We start from the raw sequence: 24,131 nt of genomic DNA on the forward strand, positions 1-24,131 counted from the left end.
TCGATTGCGCATCGGAGGTGGAGCTCTCCGCAGCCGGAGTGTGGGAGCAGGCAGCCTCAGCGTGAGCTGGGCGCACAACCGTGGCAGGTTGTAGGCTAACGGGAGCAGTGTCAACCTTCTCCGCACGAAACTCCTGCATAACCGCAGCTAACTGAGTCTGCATAGACTGCAGTAAAGACCACTTAGGGTCTACAAAAACGGCAACAGACGGAGCTACTGTCCGTTGTGACTGAGGGTCTAAAACAGCTGGTGCGGCAACAGACGGAGTTACTGCCTGTTGCGGTACCACCTTGCCTCTCTTGGGAGGTGTGCAGTCGTCGGATGACTGCAGCGAGTCCGAACTGACCCAGTGGCTACACCTAGGCCGTTGGACTTGCGCGGAAGGGACCGACTTGCACTTAAAAAGCTGCAAGATGTGGTCCATGGTTTCTTACGAGAAACCTCTTCCGCAGACGAGGAATAAATGGGCTCTCTCGTCTTTGTGTGGGTGGGGCGATCTTGGGTAGATACGCCCGAAACCACGGAGGGAAAAACGTCTGTTCGTTGATCAAGGCCTGTGGAACCCATAAGTCGTTCGACATTACTTCTCCCCTGGGCTTGGGAGCTTGTAAGAGGTCCCGGACTAGGTGAACGACTGGCACGAACAGACGAACCCTCGGACGCAACACTGTAACACTTTGCGCATATCACTTTATCACTTTTGATTTTCTGTTTTGCACTTATTTCACTGAAATCGAAACTTTAACTGATTTCTACCTGAAACACGCAATCCTATCCTTCATTAAAAGGTAGTAATTGCGAAAACAGTCTTACAATGCAACAGAAAAACATAAATAAAGATAAAGAATTCAGTGGCTGGAAAAGAGACTAAACACTAGATCAAATAAACTACGTTTACAATCTCTCACCGCACAAAGCCTGGGAACAAGAATAAAACCCTAGAAACGTTTTACTTTCTTCCCCTACAGCGACTAGGGAGGAGAGTAAAAAACGAGAACAACGTTACCCGCTTGAACGAAACGTTTATTCTCCTCTCTCTCCCTCCGTATCTATCTCTCTCTCTCTTCTCTCCTGATTTCGCACCTGAGAGAAGAGCCCAATTATATATCGTTAAAACATGTTATTTGCTAAAGGAAAAAACTGAAAGGTTTTCCAAATAAAAAGTTCCTTTAATTTAGAATTTAAACCATTTAAGCTAAGAAAGAATGAACGAAACGCTAGAATCGGTTTACTCTTACTGCAAAGTGAAACCGTGATACACTCTCTCTCTATCGTAACGATAGAGCGCATGTTGAACGTTCTGAACGTCAACAACTGCGTAGACTAAAAAACTAAACGTTAGTTCATCTTTGAAAACAGTACGAGACTATCAAAGAAATTCTTTCATAAAACATTAAAATTAAAAAAGTATTAAATTCTTTAAAGGTTAAATACGATATAACGGGCTCAATGTTAATTAACTTCGGTTCCAAGTTAGGACCGCCTACTATTAGGAAAGGTCGCATATAAACAAACATAAAAATTTATTTTTATAAGTTTATAATAAATGGAAAGTTAATCGAAGAGGCCTATTGGAAAGTTAATCGAAGAGGCCTATAAAGGCGGAGAGACATAAAATAAATAGATCTATAACGTGTTAAGCAAAATTACCAAAAACCTAAACACACTTCCGTCTAAGGGAAGGGTCGGCCATTTAAAAGTGAAAGAGAGTCCATACTCTCTTCGTCACCATAATTAAATCTATCCAAAACGAGTTCAAGTTTTGAAATGAAGAAAAATGTTATTTTCATTAGTAAAATAAATTTTTGAATATACTTACCCGATGATCATGTAGCTGTCAACTCCGTTGCCCGACAGAAATCTACGGTCGGGATACGCCAGCGATCGCTATCCAGGTGGGGGTGTACACAACAGCGCCATCTGTGAGTAGGTACTCAAGTACTTCTTGTCAACAAGAACTCAATTTTCTCCTCGGTCCACTGGTTCTCTATGGGGAGGAAGGGCGGGTTCTTTAATTCATGATCATCGGGTAAGTATATTCAAAAATTTATTTTACTAATGAAAATAACATTTTTCAATATTAATCTTACCCGATGATCATGTAGCTGATTCACACCCTGGTGGGTGGAGACCAGCATACATGTTAACAAAGAAGCTAAGTATCCCATATTTCATTTTATCAGTTATTCAAAATAACAAACATAAAATAAATAAGTACCTGGTAAGGAAGTCGACTTGAACCATTACTCTGCCTTTTTTAAGTACGTCTTCCTTACTGAGCCTAGCGGTCCTCTTAGGATGCTGAACGACTCCTAGGTGCTGAAGTATAAAGGGCTGCAACCCATACTAAAGGACCTCATCACAACCTCTAACCTAGGCGCTTCTCAAGAAAGAATTTGACCACCCGCCAAATCAACCAGGATGCGGAAGGCTTCTTAGCCGACCGTACAACCCAAAGAACAACAATAAAAAGTATTCAAGAGAAAGGTTAAAAAGGTTATGGGATTATGGGAATGTAGTGGCTGAGCCCTCACCTACTACTGCACTCGCTGCTACGAATGGTCCCAGGGTGTAGCAGTTCTCGTAAAGAGACTGGACATCTTTGAGATAGAATGATGCGAACACTGACTTGCTTCTCCAATAGGTTGCATCCATAACACTCTGCAGAGAACGGTTCTGTTTGAAGGCCACTGAAGTAGCCACAGCTCTCACTTCATGTGTCCTTACCTTCAGCAAAGCAAGGTCTTCTTCCTTCAGATGAGAATGTGCTTCTTTAATCAGAAGCCTGATGTAGTAAGAAACTGCGTTCTTAGACATCGGTAGGGAAGGCTTCTTGATAGCACACCATAAAGCTTCTGATTGTCCTCGTAATGGCTTTGACCTTCTTAAATAGTACCTAAGAGCTCTAACTGGGCAAAGTACTCTCTCTAGTTCGTTCCCCACCAAGTTGGACAGGCTTGGGATCTCGAACGACTTAGGCCAAGGACGTGAAGGAAGCTCGTTTTTAGCCAAAAAACCGAGCTGCAAGGAACATGTAGCCGTTTCAGATGTGAAACCTATGTTCCTGCTGAAGGCGTGGATCTCACTTACTCTTTTAGCTGTTGCCAAGCACACGAGGAAAAGAGTTTTTAATGTGAGGTCCTTAAAAGAGGCTGATTGGAGCGGTTCAAATCTTGATGACATTAGGAACCTTAAGACCACGTCTAGATTCCAGCCTGGAGTGGACAACCGACGTTCCTTTGAGGTCTCAAAAGACCTAAGGAGGTCCTGTAGATCTTTGTTGGTGGAAAGATCCAAGCCTCTGTGGCGGAAAACCGCTGCCAACATACTTCTGTAACCCTTGATCGTAGGAGCTGATAGGGATCTTACGTTCCTTAGATGTAACAGGAAGTCAGCAATCTGGGTTACAGTGGTACTGGTTGAGGAAACTGCATTGGCCTTGCACCAGCTTCGGAAGACTTCCCATTTAGACTGATAGACTCTGAGAGTGGATGTCCTCCTTGCTCTGGCAATCGCTCTGGCTGCCTCCTTCGAAAAGCCTCTAGCTCTTGAGAGTCTTTCGATAGTCTGAAGGCAGTCAGACGAAGAGCGTGGAGGTTTGGGTGTACCTTCTTTACGTGAGGTTGACGCAGAAGGTCCACTCTTAGAGGAAGAGTCCTGGGAACGTCGACTAACCATTGCAGTACCTCGGTGAACCATTCTCTCGCGGGCCAGAGGGGAGCAACCAACGTCAGCCGTGTCCCTTTGTGAGAGGCGAACTTCTGAAGTACCTTGTTGACAATCTTGAACGGCGGGAACGCATACAGGTCGAGATGGGACCAATCCAGCAGAAAGGCATCCACGTGAACTGCTGCTGGGTCTGGAATCGGAGAACAATACAACGGGAGCCTCTTGGTCATCGAGGTAGCGAATAGATCTATGGTTGGCTGACCCCACAGGGCCCATAGTCTGCTGCAAACATTCTTGTGAAGGGTCCACTCTGTGGGGATGACCTGACCCTTCCGGCTGAGGCGATCTGCCATGACATTCATATCGCCCTGAATGAACCTCGTTACCAGCGTGAGCTTTCGATCTTTTGACCAAATGAGGAGGTCCCTTGCGATCTCGAACAACTTCCTCGAATGAGTCCCTCCCTGCTTGGAGATGTAAGCCAAGGCTGTGGTGTTGTCGGAGTTCACCTCCACCACCTTGTTTAGCTGGAGGGACTTGAAGTTTATCAAGGCCAGATGAACCGCCAACAACTCCTTGCAATTGATGTGAAGTGTCCTTTGCTCCTGATTCCATGTGCCCGAGCATTCCTGTCCGTCCAGTGTCGCACCCCAGCCCGTGTCCGATGCGTCCGAGAAGAGACGGTGGTCGGGGGTCTGAACAGCCAATGGTAGACCTTCCTTGAGAAGAATGCTGTTCTTCCACCACGTTAGAGTAGACCTCATCTCTTCGGAAACAGGAACTGAGACCGTCTCTAGCGTCATGTCCTTTATCCAGTGAGCAGCTAGATGATACTGAAGGGGGCGGAGGTGGAGTCTCCCTAACTCGATGAACAGGGCCAGCGATGAAAGTGTCCCTGTTAGACTCATCCACTGCCTGACTGAGCATCGGTTCCTTCTCAGCATGCTCTGGATGCATTCTAGGGCTTGGTTGATCCTTGGGGCCGACGGAAAAGCCCGAAAAACTCGACTCTGAATCTCCATACCCAGGTAGACAATGGTCTGGGATGGGACGAGCTGGGACTTCTCTAAATTGACCAGGAGGCCCAGTTCCTTGGTCAGATCCATAGTCCATCTGAGATTCTCCAGACAGCGACGACTTGTGGGAGCTCTTAAAAGCCAGTCGTCTAAATAGAGGGAGGCTCTGATGTCTGCCAAGTGAAGGAATTTCGCAATATTCCTCATCAGTCTGGTAAACACAAGAGGTGCCGTGCTTAGGCCAAAGCACAGGGCTTGGAACTGGTACACAACCTTTCCAAAGACGAATCTTAGGAAAGGTTGGGAGTCTGGATGGATGGGGACGTGAAAGTACGCGTCTTTCAGATCTAACGAGACCATCCAGTCCTCCTGCCTGACCGCTGCTAGGACCGACTTCGTCGTCTCCATCGTGAACGTCTGCTTGGTGACAAAAGCATTGAGAGCACTGACGTCCAGCACCGGTCTCCAACCTCCTGTCTTCTTGGCTACCAGGAAGAGACGGTTGTAAAAGCCCGGGGATTGATGATCCCGGACTATGACCACCGCTTCCTTTTGTAGCAAGAGCGACACCTCTTGTTGCAACGCTAGCCTCTTGTCCTTCTCCTTGTAGTTGGGAGAGAGGTTGATGGGAGACGTAGCTAGAGGGGGACTGCGGCAGAACGGAATTCTGTATCCCTCCCTTAGCCACTTCACAGACTGAGCGTCTGCACCTCTGCTCTCCCAAGCTTGCCAGAAGGTCTTGAGTCTGGCTCCTACTGCTGTCTGGAGAGGAAGGCAGTCAAAACTTGCCTTTTGCGGACTTGGAACCCTTCTTGGATTTGCCACGGTGACTGTCTGCACGGGTACCTCCTCTGCTGGAGGCTCTGCCACGAAAGGGCGGGATGAACCTAGAAGCAGGTGTGTCAACTGCTGCAGGGCGGAAGGGTCTAGGCACGGAAGGTAAGGTTTTAGCCTTACGTGCAGAAGATGCCATAAGATCATGAGTATCCTTCTGGATAAGTGAGGCAGCCATCCCCTTAATCAGCTCCCACGGAAACAGACACTTGGAGAGAGGAGCAAACAACAACTCTGACTTCTGGCAAGGAGTGATACCAGCTGATAAGAAGGAGCAAAGATGTTCTCTCTTCTTAAGGACTCCTGATACATACGAAGCCGCAAGTTCACCAGACCCATCCCGAATTGCTTTGTCCATGCTAGACATGATCAGCATGGCCGAGTCCTTATCTGAAGGGGAAGTCTTCCTGCTTAAGGCTCCCAAACACCAATCGAGGAAGTTGAATATCTCGAAGGCACGAAAGACTCCCTTCAACAGATGATCTAAATCGGAAAAGGACCAGCAGATCTTCGAACGTCTCATAGCCAACCTGCGGGGAGAGTCAACCAGACTTGAGAAGTCGGCCTGGGCAGAGGCAGGAACCCCCAAGCCGGGTTCCTCTCCCGTGGCATACCAGACGCTCGACTTAGAAGCAAGCTTGGGAGGCGGAAAGACAAAAGAAGTCCTTCCCAGAAGCTTCTTGGACTGCAACCAGTCCCCCATAACCCTCAAAGCTCTCCTAGATGATCTGGCGAGAACAAGCTTGGTGAAGGCAGGCGCAGCAGACTGCATGCCCAGAGCAAACTCGGAGGGAGGAGAACGAGGGGTTGCAGACACAAACTGCTCAGGATACAAGTCCCTGAACAAGGCAAGGACTTTACGAAAGTCTAAGGAGGGTGGAGAAGACTTGGGCCCTTCAAAATCAGAGTGAGGCTCATCCAGATGTGCAGCTTCATCATCCGATACACCATCATCCGAAAGCTGAGTTGTAAGTGGCAAAGGCAGAGCAGAAAGCTGAACGGCTGAATCCGGCAGTACGGGTGCATGCGTACCTGCAGATCCAACATCATGCCGCTGCTGGTCGGTCTGCGAGCTGGCAACAACAAAAGCAGAGGGCTGGTGTGTGGGAGGGGCTGCGGTGGGTTGAGGAGCATGCGGTATGGTATGCAGAGCATGCTGTAAGGTATGCGGCTCATGCTGCATGGTATGCGGAGCATGCTGTAAGGTATGCAGAGCATGCTGCATGGGCTGAGGAGAATGCCGCATAGTGCTGGAACCCGGCAACTCCTGATGCGGCAGCTCACGCATGAAAGCAGGAGGCGCAGCAAGAACATGCGTCTGGCAGGGTGGACTGCGCATCGGTGGTGGAGCTCTCACAGGTGGAGTGTGGGAGCAGGCAGCCGCAGTATCTGCTGAGCGCACAACCTCGGCGGGTTGTAGGTTAACAGGAGCCTTCTCAGCATGATACTCCTGCATGAATGCAGCAAGCTGAGACTGCATAGTCTGCAGCATGGACCACTTAGGGTCTACTGTGGTTGGAGCAACAACAGACGGAGCAGTAGCCTGTTGAGGGACCACTCTACCTCTCTTGGGAGGTGTGCAGTCATCAGATGACTGCGGCGAGTCCGAACTGACCCAGTGGCTACACCTAGGCCGTTGGACTAGCTCGGAAGGGACCTTACGCTAGAGCGGTCGTGAGACCTTGGTCCACCGTTTCCTCCTGGAAACCTCTTCCACAGACGAGGAATGTAAGGGCTCATTCGTCTGTATGTGGATGGGACGATCCTTAACAGATACGTCCGCAACCACTGAGGATACATCCGTGCGCCGATCAAGGCCTGCCGAACCCTTTGGTCCTTCGACATTGCTTCTCCCCTGGGCTTGGGAGCTTGCAAGAGGTCCCGGACTGGGAGGACGACTGGCACGCACAGATGTACCCTCATGCGCAACACTGACACTGACACTTTGCACATCACTAGCACTAACACTTCCCACTGCACTTTTCGCTTTCAGCTCTCTGACATCTGCCAAGAGCTGATTACGGTCATTAGCCAATGACTCCACTTTGTCACCGAGAGCCTGAATGGCACGCAACATATCCGCCATACCAGGCTGAGCACTCGTAGCAGGTTCGGGAGTCACCACCACAGGGGAAGGAAAAGGTTGAGGGGCATGGGGAGAGGAAAAATCCACAGAGCGAGAAGAACTCCTCCTATTTCTCTCCTTCTCTAACCTATGTGCATATCTAAGGAATTCGTTAAAATCGAATTCCGAAAGCCCAGCACATTCCCCACATCGATCTTCCAATTGACAGGATTTACCCCTACAATTGGCGGTGTGAGGATCTATAGAGGCCTTCGGAAGACGCCTAGTACAAGTCCTAACGCTACACTGCCTGTACTTAGGTACTTGAGAGTGGTCAGACATCTTGAATTTAGAAGTAGTCAAGGGGGGATTCCAAAATCTAGCAAAGTTCGTTACCAATTAATCTAAATTAATTCCAAAAGCTTGCTAAGCTAATGAGAAAGCTTCCTGAATAGCGAAGGCTATAACTTTAGAGCAAATACATCACCAAATCGTGAACAAAGACTCCAAAATCAACAGCGTATCCAAGTAGGTCTTGCCGGCGGCACGACAGAGGAAAAATTGAGTTCTTGTTGACAAGAAGTACTTGAGTACCTACTCACAGATGGCGCTGTTGTGTACACCCCCACCTGGATAGCGATCGCTGGCGTATCCCGACCGTAGATTTCTGTCGGGCAACGGAGTTGACAGCTACATGATCATCGGGTAAGATTAATATTGAAAAAACCCCTGCATAGCGAAAGCTCAAAACTGGAATAGTGTACTTCACCAAATCGTTGTGAAAACAAATCCAGTTAGGGACGGCGTATTTAGTAGGTCTTGCCAGTGGCACGACAGAGAGAAAATTGGTTCTATGTTGACATCGAGTACTTAAGTACCTACTTGACAGATGGCGCTGTTGATGTACACCCCCACCTGTATAGCGATCGCTGGCGTATTCCGCCCGTAGGTTTTTTCTATCGGGCAGCAGAGCTGACAGCTATATGATCATCGGGTAAGTTTAATATTGAAAAATATAAATTACTTTTAAATTTTTTATTTGTTCCTATATATATATATATATATATATATATATATATATATATATATATATATATACATACACACACATATATATATATATATATATATATATATATATATATATATATATATATATATCTTTTATCCTTTAAAAAGGAGACTACCTGTAACTCATTGGTAGGGAATGTTCCTATAAATCAAACTGGAATCTTCATTTCTTGCCAAAGCATGTACTCCTTCCTCGTCTTGAACAGGGGCAAGGAAGGCTACTCCAGCAATCTCCTAACAACTAATCTTAGGGATGTAGATGCTACTTTGGGCTTTGACAGTACTGGCTCAAAAGGAAGCCAGTTATGTACTGTACAAGGGGCATAGAAAACCTATCTCCCTTACAAGATGATGTCAGCCATGTCAAATCAGGCACACCAAGAGAAATTCCTAATAGAACACAGACCCTTACAGAAGAATGGAACAGTTGCTTCTAGAGAGACATAGTCTACAAAAAATCTATTCCATTGCGTAACTCACCAGCATAAGACATGCAACCAGCAAATTATGATAGGGGCTGCCGTATGCCCTTGAGAGTGGACCAAGAAAGAGGTAGAAGAGCTGGTCATTTTACCTCTTCTTGAGGCTTATGCTGAATGCATGACTTTAGACGAGATGCATACTATGTCACATGAAGGAACTGGCATTGTTACACAACTACTAAGTAGTATGGTTTTACCTCTACATGAAACCATGAGGACATTACTCTACATTATGACATCTATAGGTCCTGAATACTAAGGGAAAATGTAGAAAACAAGAAAAATAATTTATTTCCGTCAATAAATATTAAGAATAACTAATTGACTTACTTGAATTACGGCATCAAAGTTACAGTTAATTGTCAGGTACTCAAGAACAGTGTTTTGACTGATGTTATCAGTTCCAGTTGCTAGAACCAACAAAAACTTAAGGCTCAACGATTTCAGGCTGTCACAATATTCACCTGTAAAAAAAAAAACTCATTTTAGATTTAAAGACTGTATTATATAAATATCTAAATAATAACCACGATTACTCGGAAAGTTGGTCAATAAAATCCCTAACATTTTGAAAATATCAGCATTTGTTTTTGAATTAATAAATAACTTTTTGAAAGCAGAAATGAATTTTTCCATACAAACTGACTCCTTACTGTTCAATTACACAAATATTAATAGTCTTTAAATAGTCTAAGGTATAAATTCATTAAAAAAAAATTGTCATCACTCTGGTACTGTGTAAACATGACAGGATAACAACCCCAGACTAGAGCCTCCTACTCCTGAAGAATACTTGAGAGAGGTCAGTGTAGCAAAGAACATGGTCTCAGCAACAGGAGAGGGAGGTAAGAGGAGTTCCAACCAGCTATGGTCTTCAGTAATGTATCTTTGAAACAAATGGTTTTTACATGGAAAGTCAATTGGTTTTATGCTTACAGTCATGATAAATGGACAAATGTATAACATTCTGACTTGAGGGTCAAGTACAAAATAAGTGAATCACACATACCTGTGAGAAAGTTTGATATCTGATTAAGAAGAAGTTGCATCTGTTCTTCAGCAGCATCAAAACCAATTAATATATTGATGAAATCAAAACCATAATCTCCTTGCATCTTTCGATATAATCCTCGTACCAAACTGCACAGGGTCTAAAAGGAAAAAAAACAAGAAAGTTGAAATGTCTTAAACTGTAGTACAATACCAATGACATTATTTTTTCTTTTTACTTTGTACCATAACAAAATAATAACAACTTATATAGGGATATAACACTACTGTACTTACTCATGAAAATCTCCTGCTTTTCAATTAAAATTTATATTTAGGAGATACAGAGTAAATTTATGATAATAATTCTAATTAATAATCAATCTATAAATATATTAAGAATGCTTGTAAGACTTACCATTAATGCATTGATCACTCTTATGTGGTGTTCATGAGATAAGGTGCTCACACATTTAGCAAAGAGAGTATTGATGTTTTCCTTCAGGCCCAGTAACTGATCTGAAGTACAACGACTGATTTCACCTTCCAAAGCAGACATTTTTGGCTGAAAATTAAACAATCATTTTAAAACAATGTACACTTCCAATTCTAATGTGTTTGACAACATAAAAATTGTTAGATGCTGTGCCTGAAAATAACCTAAAGTTATCTTTAACATCAGCGTTGATTATCTGGTTATACCATATGTACAAAATAGGAGGTAATGTACAGTAAAATATAATTGATTTGACAAATATTGAATAAATAATAAACTTATAAAAACTTCCTGATTTTTCTACTATAGTCAAAATTACAATACCTGAAAATCCTTATTTGGTTAACTGCAATACTCAAAAAGATACATTTGTTCAATAACAGGTGTTACATGTGATTTTACAATTCATCACATTTGCCTAGTATTAAGTACAGAGGTTTAGGTTATATTTATTTAGATTAAAAAACAAATAGAGAATGTCTAACTTAATGGATAATAACCGTGTGAGTCATTGCAACATTTATCTTTCAACTACCAAAATATGAGTGAACAATACTTACTGAAAACTTCTACAATATCAGCAGCCTCCTACATTTGCACAATAGGCTTATCAGCAGTGCAAAACCTCTTTAAAAACTACCACTAAGGTACAAACATTAAAAGGGGGTTTGATTTTATCTTAGAATAGCATTCATAGAATTTACCAAATGAGATAAAAAAACAGCTCACCTTGAGCAAAAAAAGGTCATCCCAAAAGCGTGGATTGTTTGCACAAGGATCAGTGCCATGGAATAAATCTTCATACATTTGAACCACTTTCTCCTTCAGGTGGCGGCGGACCCCACCTGGTTTCAGTTTACTCCCCATTTTGAGGGAGTGATAAGTATTGACAACCACCTACAAAAGAAAATATGATATCGTTGAAAAAGAAACAAATTGTAAGAACATCATTTAAAATAACTAGAATATTATACTGTACATTTTTAAAGTTATCAAATAGCATAAATGGAGATATACTGACAACCATTAAGGCTAATTTCAATGTCACAAGGTGGCTTAAGAAAATTTTACTATTCCTTTTAACTTTGAAATATAAGTTGTAAATACTTAGTTCTCAATTTATACAATTACAAAATGATATACATTCTGTATACAATAACAAAATAAAATACAATATTTATCAATTAGCGATATCTAGGTTAAAATGAAAATGTAAATTTTCACAAAGTAAAGAATGTGATAAATGCTCATGAATTAAATTGAATCAATGAATTTAAGGCACCTGGATACAGAGGAATCGGATACCAGAGCACCCTGAGGAGCGGAGGCATGACACAGGGTCATGGGCAACAGACATCTGCCTCGGCCTGTAGGGGGGGGGGGGGAATACGGAGACATCACGCATATTCTGCTTGGCTACCGAGGTAGTCTGAGACTTACGAGGCTTAAAGCCATGACACAGGGTCCCAACACCAGCCCATACCACTTGGCTACCAAGGTAGCCTAAAACCTGAGACCCAGTCCTGCAAAACGACCATAGGGGGAGCAAAAATGTCGGGCCATACCAAGACGGGAGGGGGGGGGGGGGAGCCTCGAGGCCATAACACTTGACCCACTTGTATTAGCTCTGGGAGGCTAAACACGAAGCTGAAACACCAATCCTTATTGGCTACCGGGGTAGCCAGGCACCTGGGCTCGGCTTCAATGAGGAAGAGGCTCGAAGCAATGACACAGGATCATGGTCCAGGACCAGTACATCAGCCCTGGCCCCATGCATTGGCCCAGGGGGCCTTAAACACGGAGCTATAAACAGTCTAGCTTGGCTAATGGGGTAGTCAAGGACATAAGCCCAGCCCCATGGACTCAAGTGTCATGGCCTGGCCCTGGCCTAGTGCATCGGGCCTCAGGCTGTATGTTTGGAGCCATAAACAGCCCCGCTAGGCTACCAGGGTAGTAGAAGACACGAGTCGGCCACAAGGGACTAAGGCTCAAGGCCGTGACACAGGGACATGGCCCCAGCCCGAGAGTCGGCACCAGGGGACCGAGGAACAGGGAAGTGGATCTGTCTCCATGGGGTCAGGAACCGCTCACCCATCCTAGATAGGTGGTACAGAAAGAGCAATATCCTATGACTAAAGCTGACAAACCTTCCTCGACTTCATCTTGGAAGAATTGACTGAGTTGGAAGTCAACGAAAAGCAGAGGTTCAGGGCCTTGGGGGACCAAAACACAAGGCTGTGGCTCCCTCTCTCAAAGAACCGCTCCATAACTCATAAGAGAGGTGGATTACTGCTGACAAGCCTTAAGCGACTTCTTCCCCTACTTCATCTTAGAAGAAGTGGCAGAGTGGGAGGCTGAAGAGGCCGGCGAGCAAGTTGAGTCGGAAGCCGAAGAGGCTGACGAGCAAGTTGAGTCGGAGGAAAAAGAAGAACAACCAAGTTTCTTCTTCTTTCCAAAACTCCACTCAGGATCTGCAAACAGAGAAGTCTGTGAAAATCAAACAATTACACTTCCCAAAGGTAAGAACCATAAGGTTTGCTCCAACAGGAACTACAGTGCAACACTGGGGTAACACTCTCATGGGGTTGAAGCCCCAGAAACCCAAGGAGAGGCACAGACTGAAGGGGGACAGGAGTGACCAGTCAGGAAAAAGCATGGGAACTCTCCAGTGGCAACCATGGGGTCCTAGAGAAGGGGAGCTACACTGAACACTGACACGAGACACACTGACAAACCCTTCACCACTGGTGTCATTGAGGAGACAATGGCATCGGGGAACCTATTTGAAAGACCTAAGGAGACCAAAACCCCCTTAGGTCAGACTCATTGTCCGTCGTAGCACAAATGAAGAAGAGCCTCCAACCTCCAATGGGGAGCAGTGAATACCACACGCTAACATCACCTGAAATCCGCTGACATAGGTCAGGGGGCTCATTGCTCCTGCTTTCTCCGAGAAAAGAGCCATGGAATCAAGCACAGGGTCACCAAAACAGAAGCACCCAATGAGTGGAAGGAGGAAACTACGCTCTCTTCATCACCCTCGAAGCATACGTCTGCTACTGCAAGGAGGACACAACTTACACTTGGCACACAGTGATGATGACAACAATCATGACCTTAGCAAGAAGGCAAAAGAGAGTGTGGATTACAGCCAGTTTAACAAAAAAAAATACTGGATGTAACGTTCATCCCCCAAGAGTTTCTTGCTTCAAACAATCATTAACAGCCAGTATTCATTTCCTGAAGAAAAAGAAAATGAAAAGTTTGCTTAAGGAAGCATCAGTATGTTCATACTCGTTGCGGCCAAATACTCGAGTGAAGAGACTTTGAAAGGTATGGGGGCAGGACTCCTCGCTCCCACCTGTCGTTACCTACCTTGTTAACAATTTCAACGGCCGTTCAGCTTGCGCGCTGAAAACTGCACCCTACATAAAGGACGATGATACGTATTCACAAAGTAACAAATCGCATATTGCAGCAAATTTTCTTTAGAATTCCATCACATATTTATAATTACCATAATATTAGTATGACACAGATAATTAATTTACGAGCCAATGTTGCTATAATTATCGATGTTCATTTTCAGGTGGTTTTAATTCTAAAATGATGCCATCTGTCTATATTTCTCTAAATTACATTTACTGCAACACAGTTTTTCGCCAAAGTTCAAAGGATCGGAGGAGATACGACCCCAAACTCAATAGAGAACAGAAGTGAGACACCAAGTTAGGTTAAGATGTATAGTATAGCCTAACTGAAGTTATAATTGCTGATTCTGAAGTATATTTCTCTGGCCTCTTCTTTGAATTAATTCCCGTTAGAAGTTCTGTGAAGCCACTTAATTTTCAAACCTATATTATTGATAAGTGGGTTTGAAGGTGGCCATTCATCTTACATTGAACATTTCCCAGAAAATTATTATCAAATTAGTACGATTCTCATCATAAATGATTAAAATCATCTTAACAATGATGAAAATTGGTTGTGGTTGAAAACGCTTCATGAAAAAAAGATAAATAGATGGCTGTCCAGAAGATCAAATATTTCAGAACTCCTATGTAAGGTCATAAGATGCAAAAATAAACAAAGTCTATGATTTCTGTAATCAAAACATACCGGTAACTAGATTAGCATACGTAGCTTTTCAGTATTGAAAGTAATATAAGCTAAACTAGGCTTGCACTAGGAGGGTAAGTGTTACTCTTAATAAGGTAAAAAAGTAAGCAAAGCAAAAATTACAAATTTTTTTTTTGATAATTATGAATTACTTGTAAAATTTCACAAGCCTAGCCCAAGTAAGAGGTACAGGTAGGCCTTGAACACAAAAACATAATAAATGCTTACAATACCAGAGTGGGTCATTGAAGCCAAAATGCTCACCTACAATAAGTGTTTTTATTTAAAAGTTATGAGGGAAGAAATAAGTTAAAGAACATTATTCCCTCAATTTCGCTAAGAATTTTTTGTTTCTAGAGATGTTTAGCAGTCACGGGGAGCTACCGCTCAATCATTTCCAGTCTTCTAATTCTCTAATGGCTACCACTCATGTATGCTCTATTTTTAATGAATTCTTAATAGTCAAATTTGTCAAAGAGAGTCCAAGCGGATAATCGCTACCCAAGTATAAATTTTGCAACTTAAGTTAGGTCTGGATATAACCTTGCCGTGTGCAATCAGCGCTTGTGAGGTGGCCACGAACATACCATACATGACGTTCTTGGTGCATTTTCAGATACGGCTTGCTTAAAAGGGCCACATATACAGTAATTATTACAAGTTGATATCTTACTGGAAGTACATAAGTATTCCCTCGCAACAATAAACTTTAAAACTGTCTCATCCTATACAAACTTTTGGGACAAACAACTTTTATTACCGGACTTTATATGGTATAACCGAGTGTTTGTACTTGTACAGCAGCACACACAGCTATTGAAGGCTTTTAATAAAAAAAAAAATTGAAAAAACTCATTAGCAACAGGATAGGCTGGGCTGGCCAATCAGAAAAAATATATGCATTATGTTGATCTATCATACAATACCGCTAATCACAGGGGCAAATATATCTGGACTACTACCTATTTCCAATTTTTTACCATCAGAACTGCTGATAACTTTAATTTCTAAGTAATTCAAGTGGATATGTACTAACCAAAGATAACCCACCCTAACCTGACCTACATAGCTGTGTCCTTACTTAATGGGAGCAAGACCCTACCATCCCCTTAACCATACACACTGATTTTGGGTCCCATTATTCAGGAAAGACTCGGCAACTTATTCTTTACACGACAACATATCATTTCCAGGTATTATTGTACTATATTACAGGGTAATATAACCTAGGAAAAAAACTACTTTTATCTATGGAAAAAAAGTTTGTTCTCTTCGAAAATGACACTCGTTCCTGTCACATATGAAGTTTCAGAAATATATATATATATATATATATATATATATATATATATATATATATATATTTATATATAGGGGTGTATGTATGATAGCAGCTACCTGTATGTATTATTATGCCTAACTTAGAATACAGGTTAAGCAAGTAGTTAAGGACACGGCTTGTAGGTTAGGTTAGGGGGGAAAAGTTTAGTTTAGTAGATGTACATTTTTAATCAACATGTGAGGAACTGGCCGCTGATATACAAAGGCTCCTGTATATATATATATATATATATATATATATATATATATATATATATATATATATATTGTATACCATTCCAGAATACTTTGATTGCTTCCCATTGCCTAACCTATAGCAGCAGCTAATGTTAAATTTCAAAATTTCCAGCAGACTACATTGTTACCCCAGGATTAATATAACTATGGTAGGCCTTATGAGCAGCGGCCTACATTATGATAAGGTCAACTTGACATACAACCAAACCTGCAGACCGAGACTTAGTACTCTGTACTATGACAGGAGTGTAATCTACAAATATATATCAATTCTCCGTTACAGCTAGATCTTGCTTCGAGATGTAAAGTCCATTTATCAAATATCTGAATTTATGTCACTTAATTATAAGGAGCTATGACCGAGGGTCTATAAGAAACGGCTATGAAAGAACAATCGGATTGGAGTTGTTGCACCATTTAGCTTCAATAATAGATAAACTGATATTTTATCAAACAGTGTTGGAATTGAGACTGATATATTCATTTACAACATTGCGTACAATTGACCATAACAGCACTCAGAATCATTTACCATAAACTTTATTACGTGGCCTCACCCTTACCTTATCCGAGCCTGCTAGTAGGTAAACAAACTGAAAATATTTTGATTATTTTTTATGTAGAAAAATATATTTACCATAAACGCAGTTAGGTAATGCTTTGTTATAATGATGATTTAACGTAAACATTAAACTCAGGATATTATTTACTAAATTTTTATGATTTTAAGAAGTCAATAAAGATCATTACGATAATTATTTTAAGCTCGTAATTCTACAAACGTTCCTGGTAACTTTTGGGTTTGGCACTTTAGTACCGTTTTCACTGTTTTATAATCACATTTTAATACCCTGTTCACGATAAAAACGCTAGAGTTTTTAAAATTGAAGTAGATACTAAATATCTTAAATTAAGATAGCTCATAAGATACAGTTTCAATTTTATTTTGTAGGTTTTTATTTTACTAGTATGTCATACTACTGTAGTGAACTAACCCAAATGGTAAACCTTGTAAGCGTGAAGTATGCCCATAAATATGTGGTACGATATTTATGAAGTATGCCTATTTCTTTTAATATGGTTACCATCATCTCCTCCTACACCTATTGACACAAAGGGTCTCTTCTTTTAATATTCTGGATTCAAATATAATCATAAGCCTACAACCAAAAGATTTTGTCATAGCTAAATTTTAATTGAAATTATATTTTGTTATAAACATTTACAGGTCATAAGGTACCGATATATCCATATTTTCATTAATGAAACCACACATCGTGTACGGTCAAAATACTCTTATAATTCTTCTCAAGATTTTAGTTTCCATAAACCCTAGGCAGTTTGCTAAACTAGTGTTTCGAAACCAGAAAATAAATAATGACTTGATGAAAAAAATATAATTTCAAAGAGTCACCTCTGCTACTGTAACAGACCTACCACATTCCTTATCATAACACATAATAGACTAATTGAATGAACAGATGAATAGAAATATGATTAAATAAATATTTAGATCAAGTATACCTCTGTTTACTTTTTAGTAAAAACTCCTGGAAAACAAGATATTTATCCAATCTCTAATTGACATATAATACAGTTTTGGTGCACCTAAATCAGGTTTAATCTTTTCAGTTATTGTGGCATTGTTACTATCATCGTCATTATCATTACGATATCCAAGGTCTATATTATCTGCCAATATTATTGTTACTGAAATGGAAATCTTTACAATTTTGTAGACATCTCGGATACGATGTTCCCTTGAGTAAATCTTTGTAAAGGCATGACTGCCTGACAAACACGATTGCTTGATCAATTTGAAATTTTAATATTCTTTCCTTAATAAAAGAAAATAAAATTTTTATGTACTGTAATCATGAATCATGACCGTTCAGTAATACGTTGTAACAGCTATAACGTATTCATTCTTCAGACACGTTTAAGTGAATTGTTTTTATGGAAAATAGAGTGCCTAAACTTATATCTTTTTTGTTTCTTAGTTTTTAGATCTTTTTATTAACATCGTTTATAAGCTATAGCCTAGAAAATTGATTGACTTTATACATGTTTTTTAAAAATCTATATCACAGATGCCAGCGGAAAAAAAGTGTGCAACTATATATAGAATATGATTGGTAAATTGAATGTCTTAAGAGTTGTACGAGAAGTTTGAGAGCAAGAGGTAAAGCTCTATGTTGTGCTCGTGGTTCCAGTACTTGATACAACTAATAAAAAGGAATGTGAAGGTGGTTAATGCTGAAAGTATTTATTTTGTTGAGGGATTACCTGGTTTTATTCGTTCGGTATAGATACCAGTTCTTCGAAGGTATGCCCTGTGCTTCATTGAGCTTAATTAATCGCTTATTTTTTCATGATCTTTGATGCTTTTTTCTTTATCAATCTATCTTTATGAACTGACCGAAAGGCTTAAATATACAGTACCTGAATGATCATTGTGGTCAACTGGAATAACTTTGGCCATTCAAAGACTGCAGAAACAGTTGAAGGAAAAGGGGCCCCCAAAAGGAATGTACTTGTGTTCGTAGGCATATTGCAACTCCGGTTACAGGATTTACACAAGCCAATCCCAGTTCGGGGTACCTGGCTATATTCCTTTTGATAAGTCCATCTATTTTATTAGACATTTCGTATCTACCCTATTAATGGTATGCAATGCATGAAATTCCTTCCAATATGCAGTTTCTTACCTTCACTCCTCATATACTATTTTGTTACCTCTCAGTTTTGAAGCAATTTGTCGATTTATTTTTGACGTCTATTACCATGAATGGCAGTAGAATGTACGATTTCTTTCGAGGGAGATTATGGCGCCTAAATCTATGTTTTAGAAGCACGCTCTTCTTCAATTTAATACAGGAAGTTTGGACCAACAGACATAGCAGACGACACAGATCCGGGTAGGGAAAAAAGAACAGCAAAACAACTTCAAAACCAACATTTTATTTACAGCAATGCCGCCAAGTGTCATAAGGAAGCCAATTCTTGGTTTATTACAACGGATTATCACAGGATACATCACAATCATCCAGAAAGAAAAAAGATTTAAGCAAATGATGATGATTATATTCAATCACGAGAACATCTATTCTCTTTTCTTTGAACCTTCAAAATCTTAAAATGTTCATGAGACTGAGGTATGAAATTTAAAAAAATAAATCTTTCATATTTCAATATAATTTCAGTCATGTAAATTTTTGTAACGTACATGTATCTTTGCTACAAAAAGTTTTCAAGTTGATTTGTAAATAAATTTTATACATAGTTCTCAATTAACAATAATAATCAAAGAATCTACCGAATGTGTTGCATAGATAGATATATGTGTGTAATGCATAGATATAAATACACAAATACACTTAGATATAAAAACAAATCCATTGTTATATGATCATTAAAATGTCATTTATTGTAGAGAGAAGAGAAGGATAGTGATTTTATCAAAAAGAGCTTAGTTATGATAGAGACAGAAAGAACGTAGAAGAGGAGACAAAACAGTGATTAGTGAAATTGAGGGGACAGTTAAAACAAAGATAAATCATAGCACTAACTTTAACATAAAGCAAATACTGTACACAGTAGAATGTCAGTACAAACATCAAGATGATGTATAGTGAAACCAACATTTTGAGGACCTTGTAATCCTTTACATAATCTAATGGAACATTTTTTTTGAACACCTGTCAGGATATAGCATAGGTGAAGTCTGATATCATATAAGTATTGAAAGAAAATTAGTTTTTAAATTGACCAAAAATATTGTTAAAAGCTTATGTGGTCAATTCAATTATTCTTGTAGATATGACAAATACAGTTTAACAGGCAGATTTGTTTCCCAGTTTCTTGCAAGTTTTCATTGTACCTCCTAATACAGTTTAGTAAATATAACCAAATTCGAAAATCCCCACATTTTTTTTTCTATTTACAAGGAAACATAATCAAAATAACAAATAATTTCCTACAACTCAACAAAGATTATAGACAATAGCAGCAACTGTCTCAGAGTCACAATTGGTCTCCATCAGAAGACAGCCACCAAGTTGTTCTTGAAGTCGGTGACGACGACGTCGAAGGACTTCGAAAGAGCAACTCCAGACACCCATCCGAATTCACCGTGATTGCTGCCTCTGCTGCCAAGGAACCTGCAGGAAAAGGAAACAGAAATTATTATACTGAATGATGTAAACATATTTCATGACGAAATGCAATTATGTTAGTTTAAAGGTCGCTCGTGAATGGGAGATGCAAGGGACAGTGGCAATGCCCTAGACACTGACAATTTATTCATATGATCAGTGCCCAAGACCTCTCTCCACCCTAGCTAGGACCAGGGAGGGACAGGATATGGTTGCTAATGATTCAGCAAGTAGGCCTAAAGGCTAACCCCCACAAACCCCGCCTCCTTAGCTCACAGGGATGGTGATGTTGCAGACACTACAAAAAAAACCATTGAGCTGAGCAGGTCTCAAACCCCAGTCCAGCAGATTACTAAGCAAGCAAGGACGTTTCCAATGAGCTGCAACAATATTGTTAAAAACTAATAATGCAGACAATTTATTGAATATTTTTATTTTAAGTAAGCTGTTTTGGTGTCATAAACAAGACTTTATTTGACATTTCAGCCATGAGAAAACCTCTCCCATGGATCCATGAACCACGTGAGATCTGCAGTAAATAAAGGTTATCTGCAGACGCCATTATATGTCACCAGCGTCATTATTAACGAATTGGAACATCTCATAAAAATAAACACATTATTAGAAGAAATGTTCCAATTCGTTAATAATAATGACACTGGGGACATATAATGGTATCTGCAGATAACTTTTATGTGCTGCAAGTATCACATGGTTCATGGACACATGGGCTGTGCTTTTTTTTCATGGTTGAAATGTTAAATCAAGTCGTTTGTACACAAAGGTTATTTACATAAAATGTCTTCTAAAAATCAATTAATTTCGAATACTCGTTTATGGGAACAAACACTTGATTGAGTTTAATTGAAAAAAAAGTCTATACATTAGCATTTGAATACAGTAATTGTTCATATAACTGACATGGTATTATTGTACCCTTTCACTACATTATGCACTCGTGCGTACGCAATGGCGTAGCCAAGGGGGGGGGGGGGGTCGGCAAAGGGAAGCAATTGCCCCCCTTGGGAAAATCTTACCCCCAGTGAGAGGGGTCTTCTTGCCCCCCCCCCCTCTCAGAATTTAAAGTTTTCATGTCGTTTGTTTTAATATCTCTACTGAAATGATTGTACATCTATATTATGCGATCAAAGTCTGTAAGGTATACAGAGCTCTCAACACTGATATCTACATGTGTTATTTAATTCACACTTGATGGAGTCAGAAATCGTACAATAATTTACACTTATTTGTTACTAATGAAATAAAAACAGTAAATTTGGATATGCTCATAGGGAAAAATACATGTAAAACAGAGCTGCTGAAAATTGTACGATAGAAACTTAAATCCTATTGCAAATTCTGTGTAAAAAAGTGAAAAAAAAACGTGCAGTTCCATTGTATTTCTACAGCTTTGTAAGATGTGTAGGCCTACTCGAACATAGTAATAAATGAGCTGTGCTTTTACAACTAAATTCAGTATAGTGTTATTACTGGACTATCATCATGCTGAGTGCATTAAAACTTGTTCTCGAAACTGAAACTCAATGTACCACAGAGAAGAATTAAAGTTCAAACTGCATAGTTTTATGTCCAGGGAGGGTGCCCCCTACACTAGATGAGGGGGGGGGGGTTGCCATATGATTATCTACCTTCCTCCTAGAAAATCATGAAACTGTAATGATGCTGAACTTAGCCTTCCAACTGTCACATCTGATTTTCATGTCTAAGGTCAAAATGACTAATCTGGATGCTCAGAATGCATCTCAGACAGTCTCAGAACTGCTGGCTTACAGACCCCCTGCCGCAGGGCTTCGGCCCTTTGGGCCTCGCATAGGGCTTCCCCCATCAAATATGACCTTGCCCCATGCTTGCCGCCACCCCCTCAGAGACACCCCTGGCTACGTCATTGTGCGCATGCAACATACTCTATAGACCTTGGGTTAAACATTGTCACTGAAGGGGTATCATAAGTAGGAAGACAATAGTGACCTGATTATCATTATTATTACTATCCAAGGCACAACCCTAGTTGGAAAAGCAAGATGCTATAAGCCCAGGGGCCCCAATAGGGAAAAATAGCCCAGTGAGGAAAGGAAATAAGGAAATAAATAAATGAAGAGAACAAATTAACAATAAATCATTCTAAAAAAGGCAACAACGTCAAAACAGATATGTCATACATCAAACTATTAACAACGTCAAAAACAAATATGTCATATAACAACTATAAAAAGACTCATGTCCGCCTGGTCAACAAAATAGCATTTGCTCCAACTTTACGTATCCCCTTACCTGACAAAATTTCCGTTAGGTCTAAAGACTTGTACTCGGCCGTTGCCCGAGTCTCCGATCAACATGAAGCCCTCGGCATCCACAACAATGCTCTCGGGCGACTCGAACTGACTTTTGTTTTTGCCTCGGGAGCCAAACATCAGCTCACGCTCGCCCGTCAATCCGTTAAACACCTGTAAAGAGTAATTGTTATTATCATCATTACTTGTGTACGCAACCCGTTAAAATGACGGCTAAATATTAGATAAACACACAAGCGCACACGCAATCCTCCTGGGGGAGAACTGGGCGTGACCGAAAAGAATCTATAATACTGTATGTATATATATATATATATATATATATATATATATATATATATATATATATATATATATATATATATATATATATATATATAACCAGACACTTGCTCTTTACGATACAAGTGAGGCTATTATTATTATTATTATTATCATCATCATTATTATTATTATTATTATTATTATTATTATTATTATTATTATTATTATTATTATTATTATTATTATTATTATTATTAGCTAAGCTACAACCCTGGTTGTAAAAGCAAAATGCCTATAAACCCAAAGGCTCCAGCAGCAAAAAATAGCCCATTGAGAAAAGGAAATAAGTAACTATATAAACTACAAGAGAAGTAATGAATAATAATTGTAAAATATCTTAAGATCAGTAACAACGTTAAAATAACTAAGTCATATCAGTGGCGCTGATATGATTCTTTCATTACGTTGAATCTTTAACACTAAAGGTTTAATTGTTGATCATGATTAGCAAGCAGGACAATGCTTTAGAGACTGACTACATATCCATATGATCAGCGCCCAAAGCCCCTCTCCACCCAAGCTAGGACCAGGGAGGTCCACGCAATGGCTGCTGATAACTTAGCAGGTAGACTCCATCCTTAGCTCACAAGGATGACGAGGTTGTAGAGACTAAAGGAACTAACGAGTTTGAGTGGGACTCGAATTCCAGTCTAGCGATCCCCAGGCAGGAACGTTACCTTAATAATAATAAGGATAGGGAAGTGGGGAAAATGGGGAAAGGAAGAGTACCCCTGGATACAATCCAGTTTATAGCTCAAAGGCAGGTACTTGAGATGGGAAAGATTAAGGAAATAAGTAGAAAGTGAAGTACAGGAGGAGAATAAAAGAGAGGGGTAGACCCTCTTGCGATATAAGGGAATTGGTATTATTATTTGTCGTTCCAACATCCCACCACAACACTATAAGCTAGAAAATAATGATTTTATATCATTTATTTCTAAATAAACATTTCATAAAATTAAACTTCTATTTTCTATGAAAAAGAAGAAAAAGAAGAAGAAAAGAAGAAGGAGAAGAAAAG

General features: G+C 40.4%; 2 protein-coding genes across 6 annotated transcripts in view; both read right to left on the minus strand.

Moving 5' to 3' along the window:
- Positions 1 to 16,999, minus strand: part of LOC137629626 (armadillo-like helical domain-containing protein 3) — a 64,966-nt gene extending 47,967 nt beyond the window's left edge. Inside the window, exons 1-5 of one of the 2 annotated variants that reach the window (XM_068361134.1) lie at positions 16,884 to 16,999; positions 11,353 to 11,520; positions 10,546 to 10,692; positions 10,147 to 10,288; positions 9,468 to 9,601 (exon numbers count right to left, since the gene is read on the minus strand). In XM_068361134.1, the coding sequence (XP_068217235.1) occupies positions 9,468 to 9,601; positions 10,147 to 10,288; positions 10,546 to 10,692; positions 11,353 to 11,490 (561 nt within the window). In that variant the 5' untranslated portion in view covers positions 11,491 to 11,520; positions 16,884 to 16,999. The other variant, XM_068361133.1, reaches the window with a different exon arrangement.
- A 2,783-nt stretch (positions 17,000 to 19,782) lies between these two features.
- LOC137629627 (tripartite motif-containing protein 2-like) overlaps positions 19,783 to 24,131 on the minus strand; it is a 135,477-nt gene continuing 131,128 nt past the window's right edge. For all 4 annotated transcript variants that reach the window (XM_068361136.1, XM_068361137.1, XM_068361138.1 and 1 more), the window contains 2 exons: positions 22,767 to 22,939; positions 19,783 to 20,480 (listed from right to left, as the gene is read on the minus strand). In XM_068361136.1, the coding sequence (XP_068217237.1) occupies positions 20,360 to 20,480; positions 22,767 to 22,939 (294 nt within the window). In that variant the 3' untranslated portion in view covers positions 19,783 to 20,359. The remainder of the gene's footprint in view (positions 20,481 to 22,766; positions 22,940 to 24,131) is intronic.

The sequence above is a fragment of the Palaemon carinicauda genome, chromosome 37 (genome assembly GCF_036898095.1).
Source record: "Palaemon carinicauda isolate YSFRI2023 chromosome 37, ASM3689809v2, whole genome shotgun sequence".
NCBI lineage: Eukaryota > Metazoa > Arthropoda > Malacostraca > Decapoda > Palaemonidae > Palaemon > Palaemon carinicauda.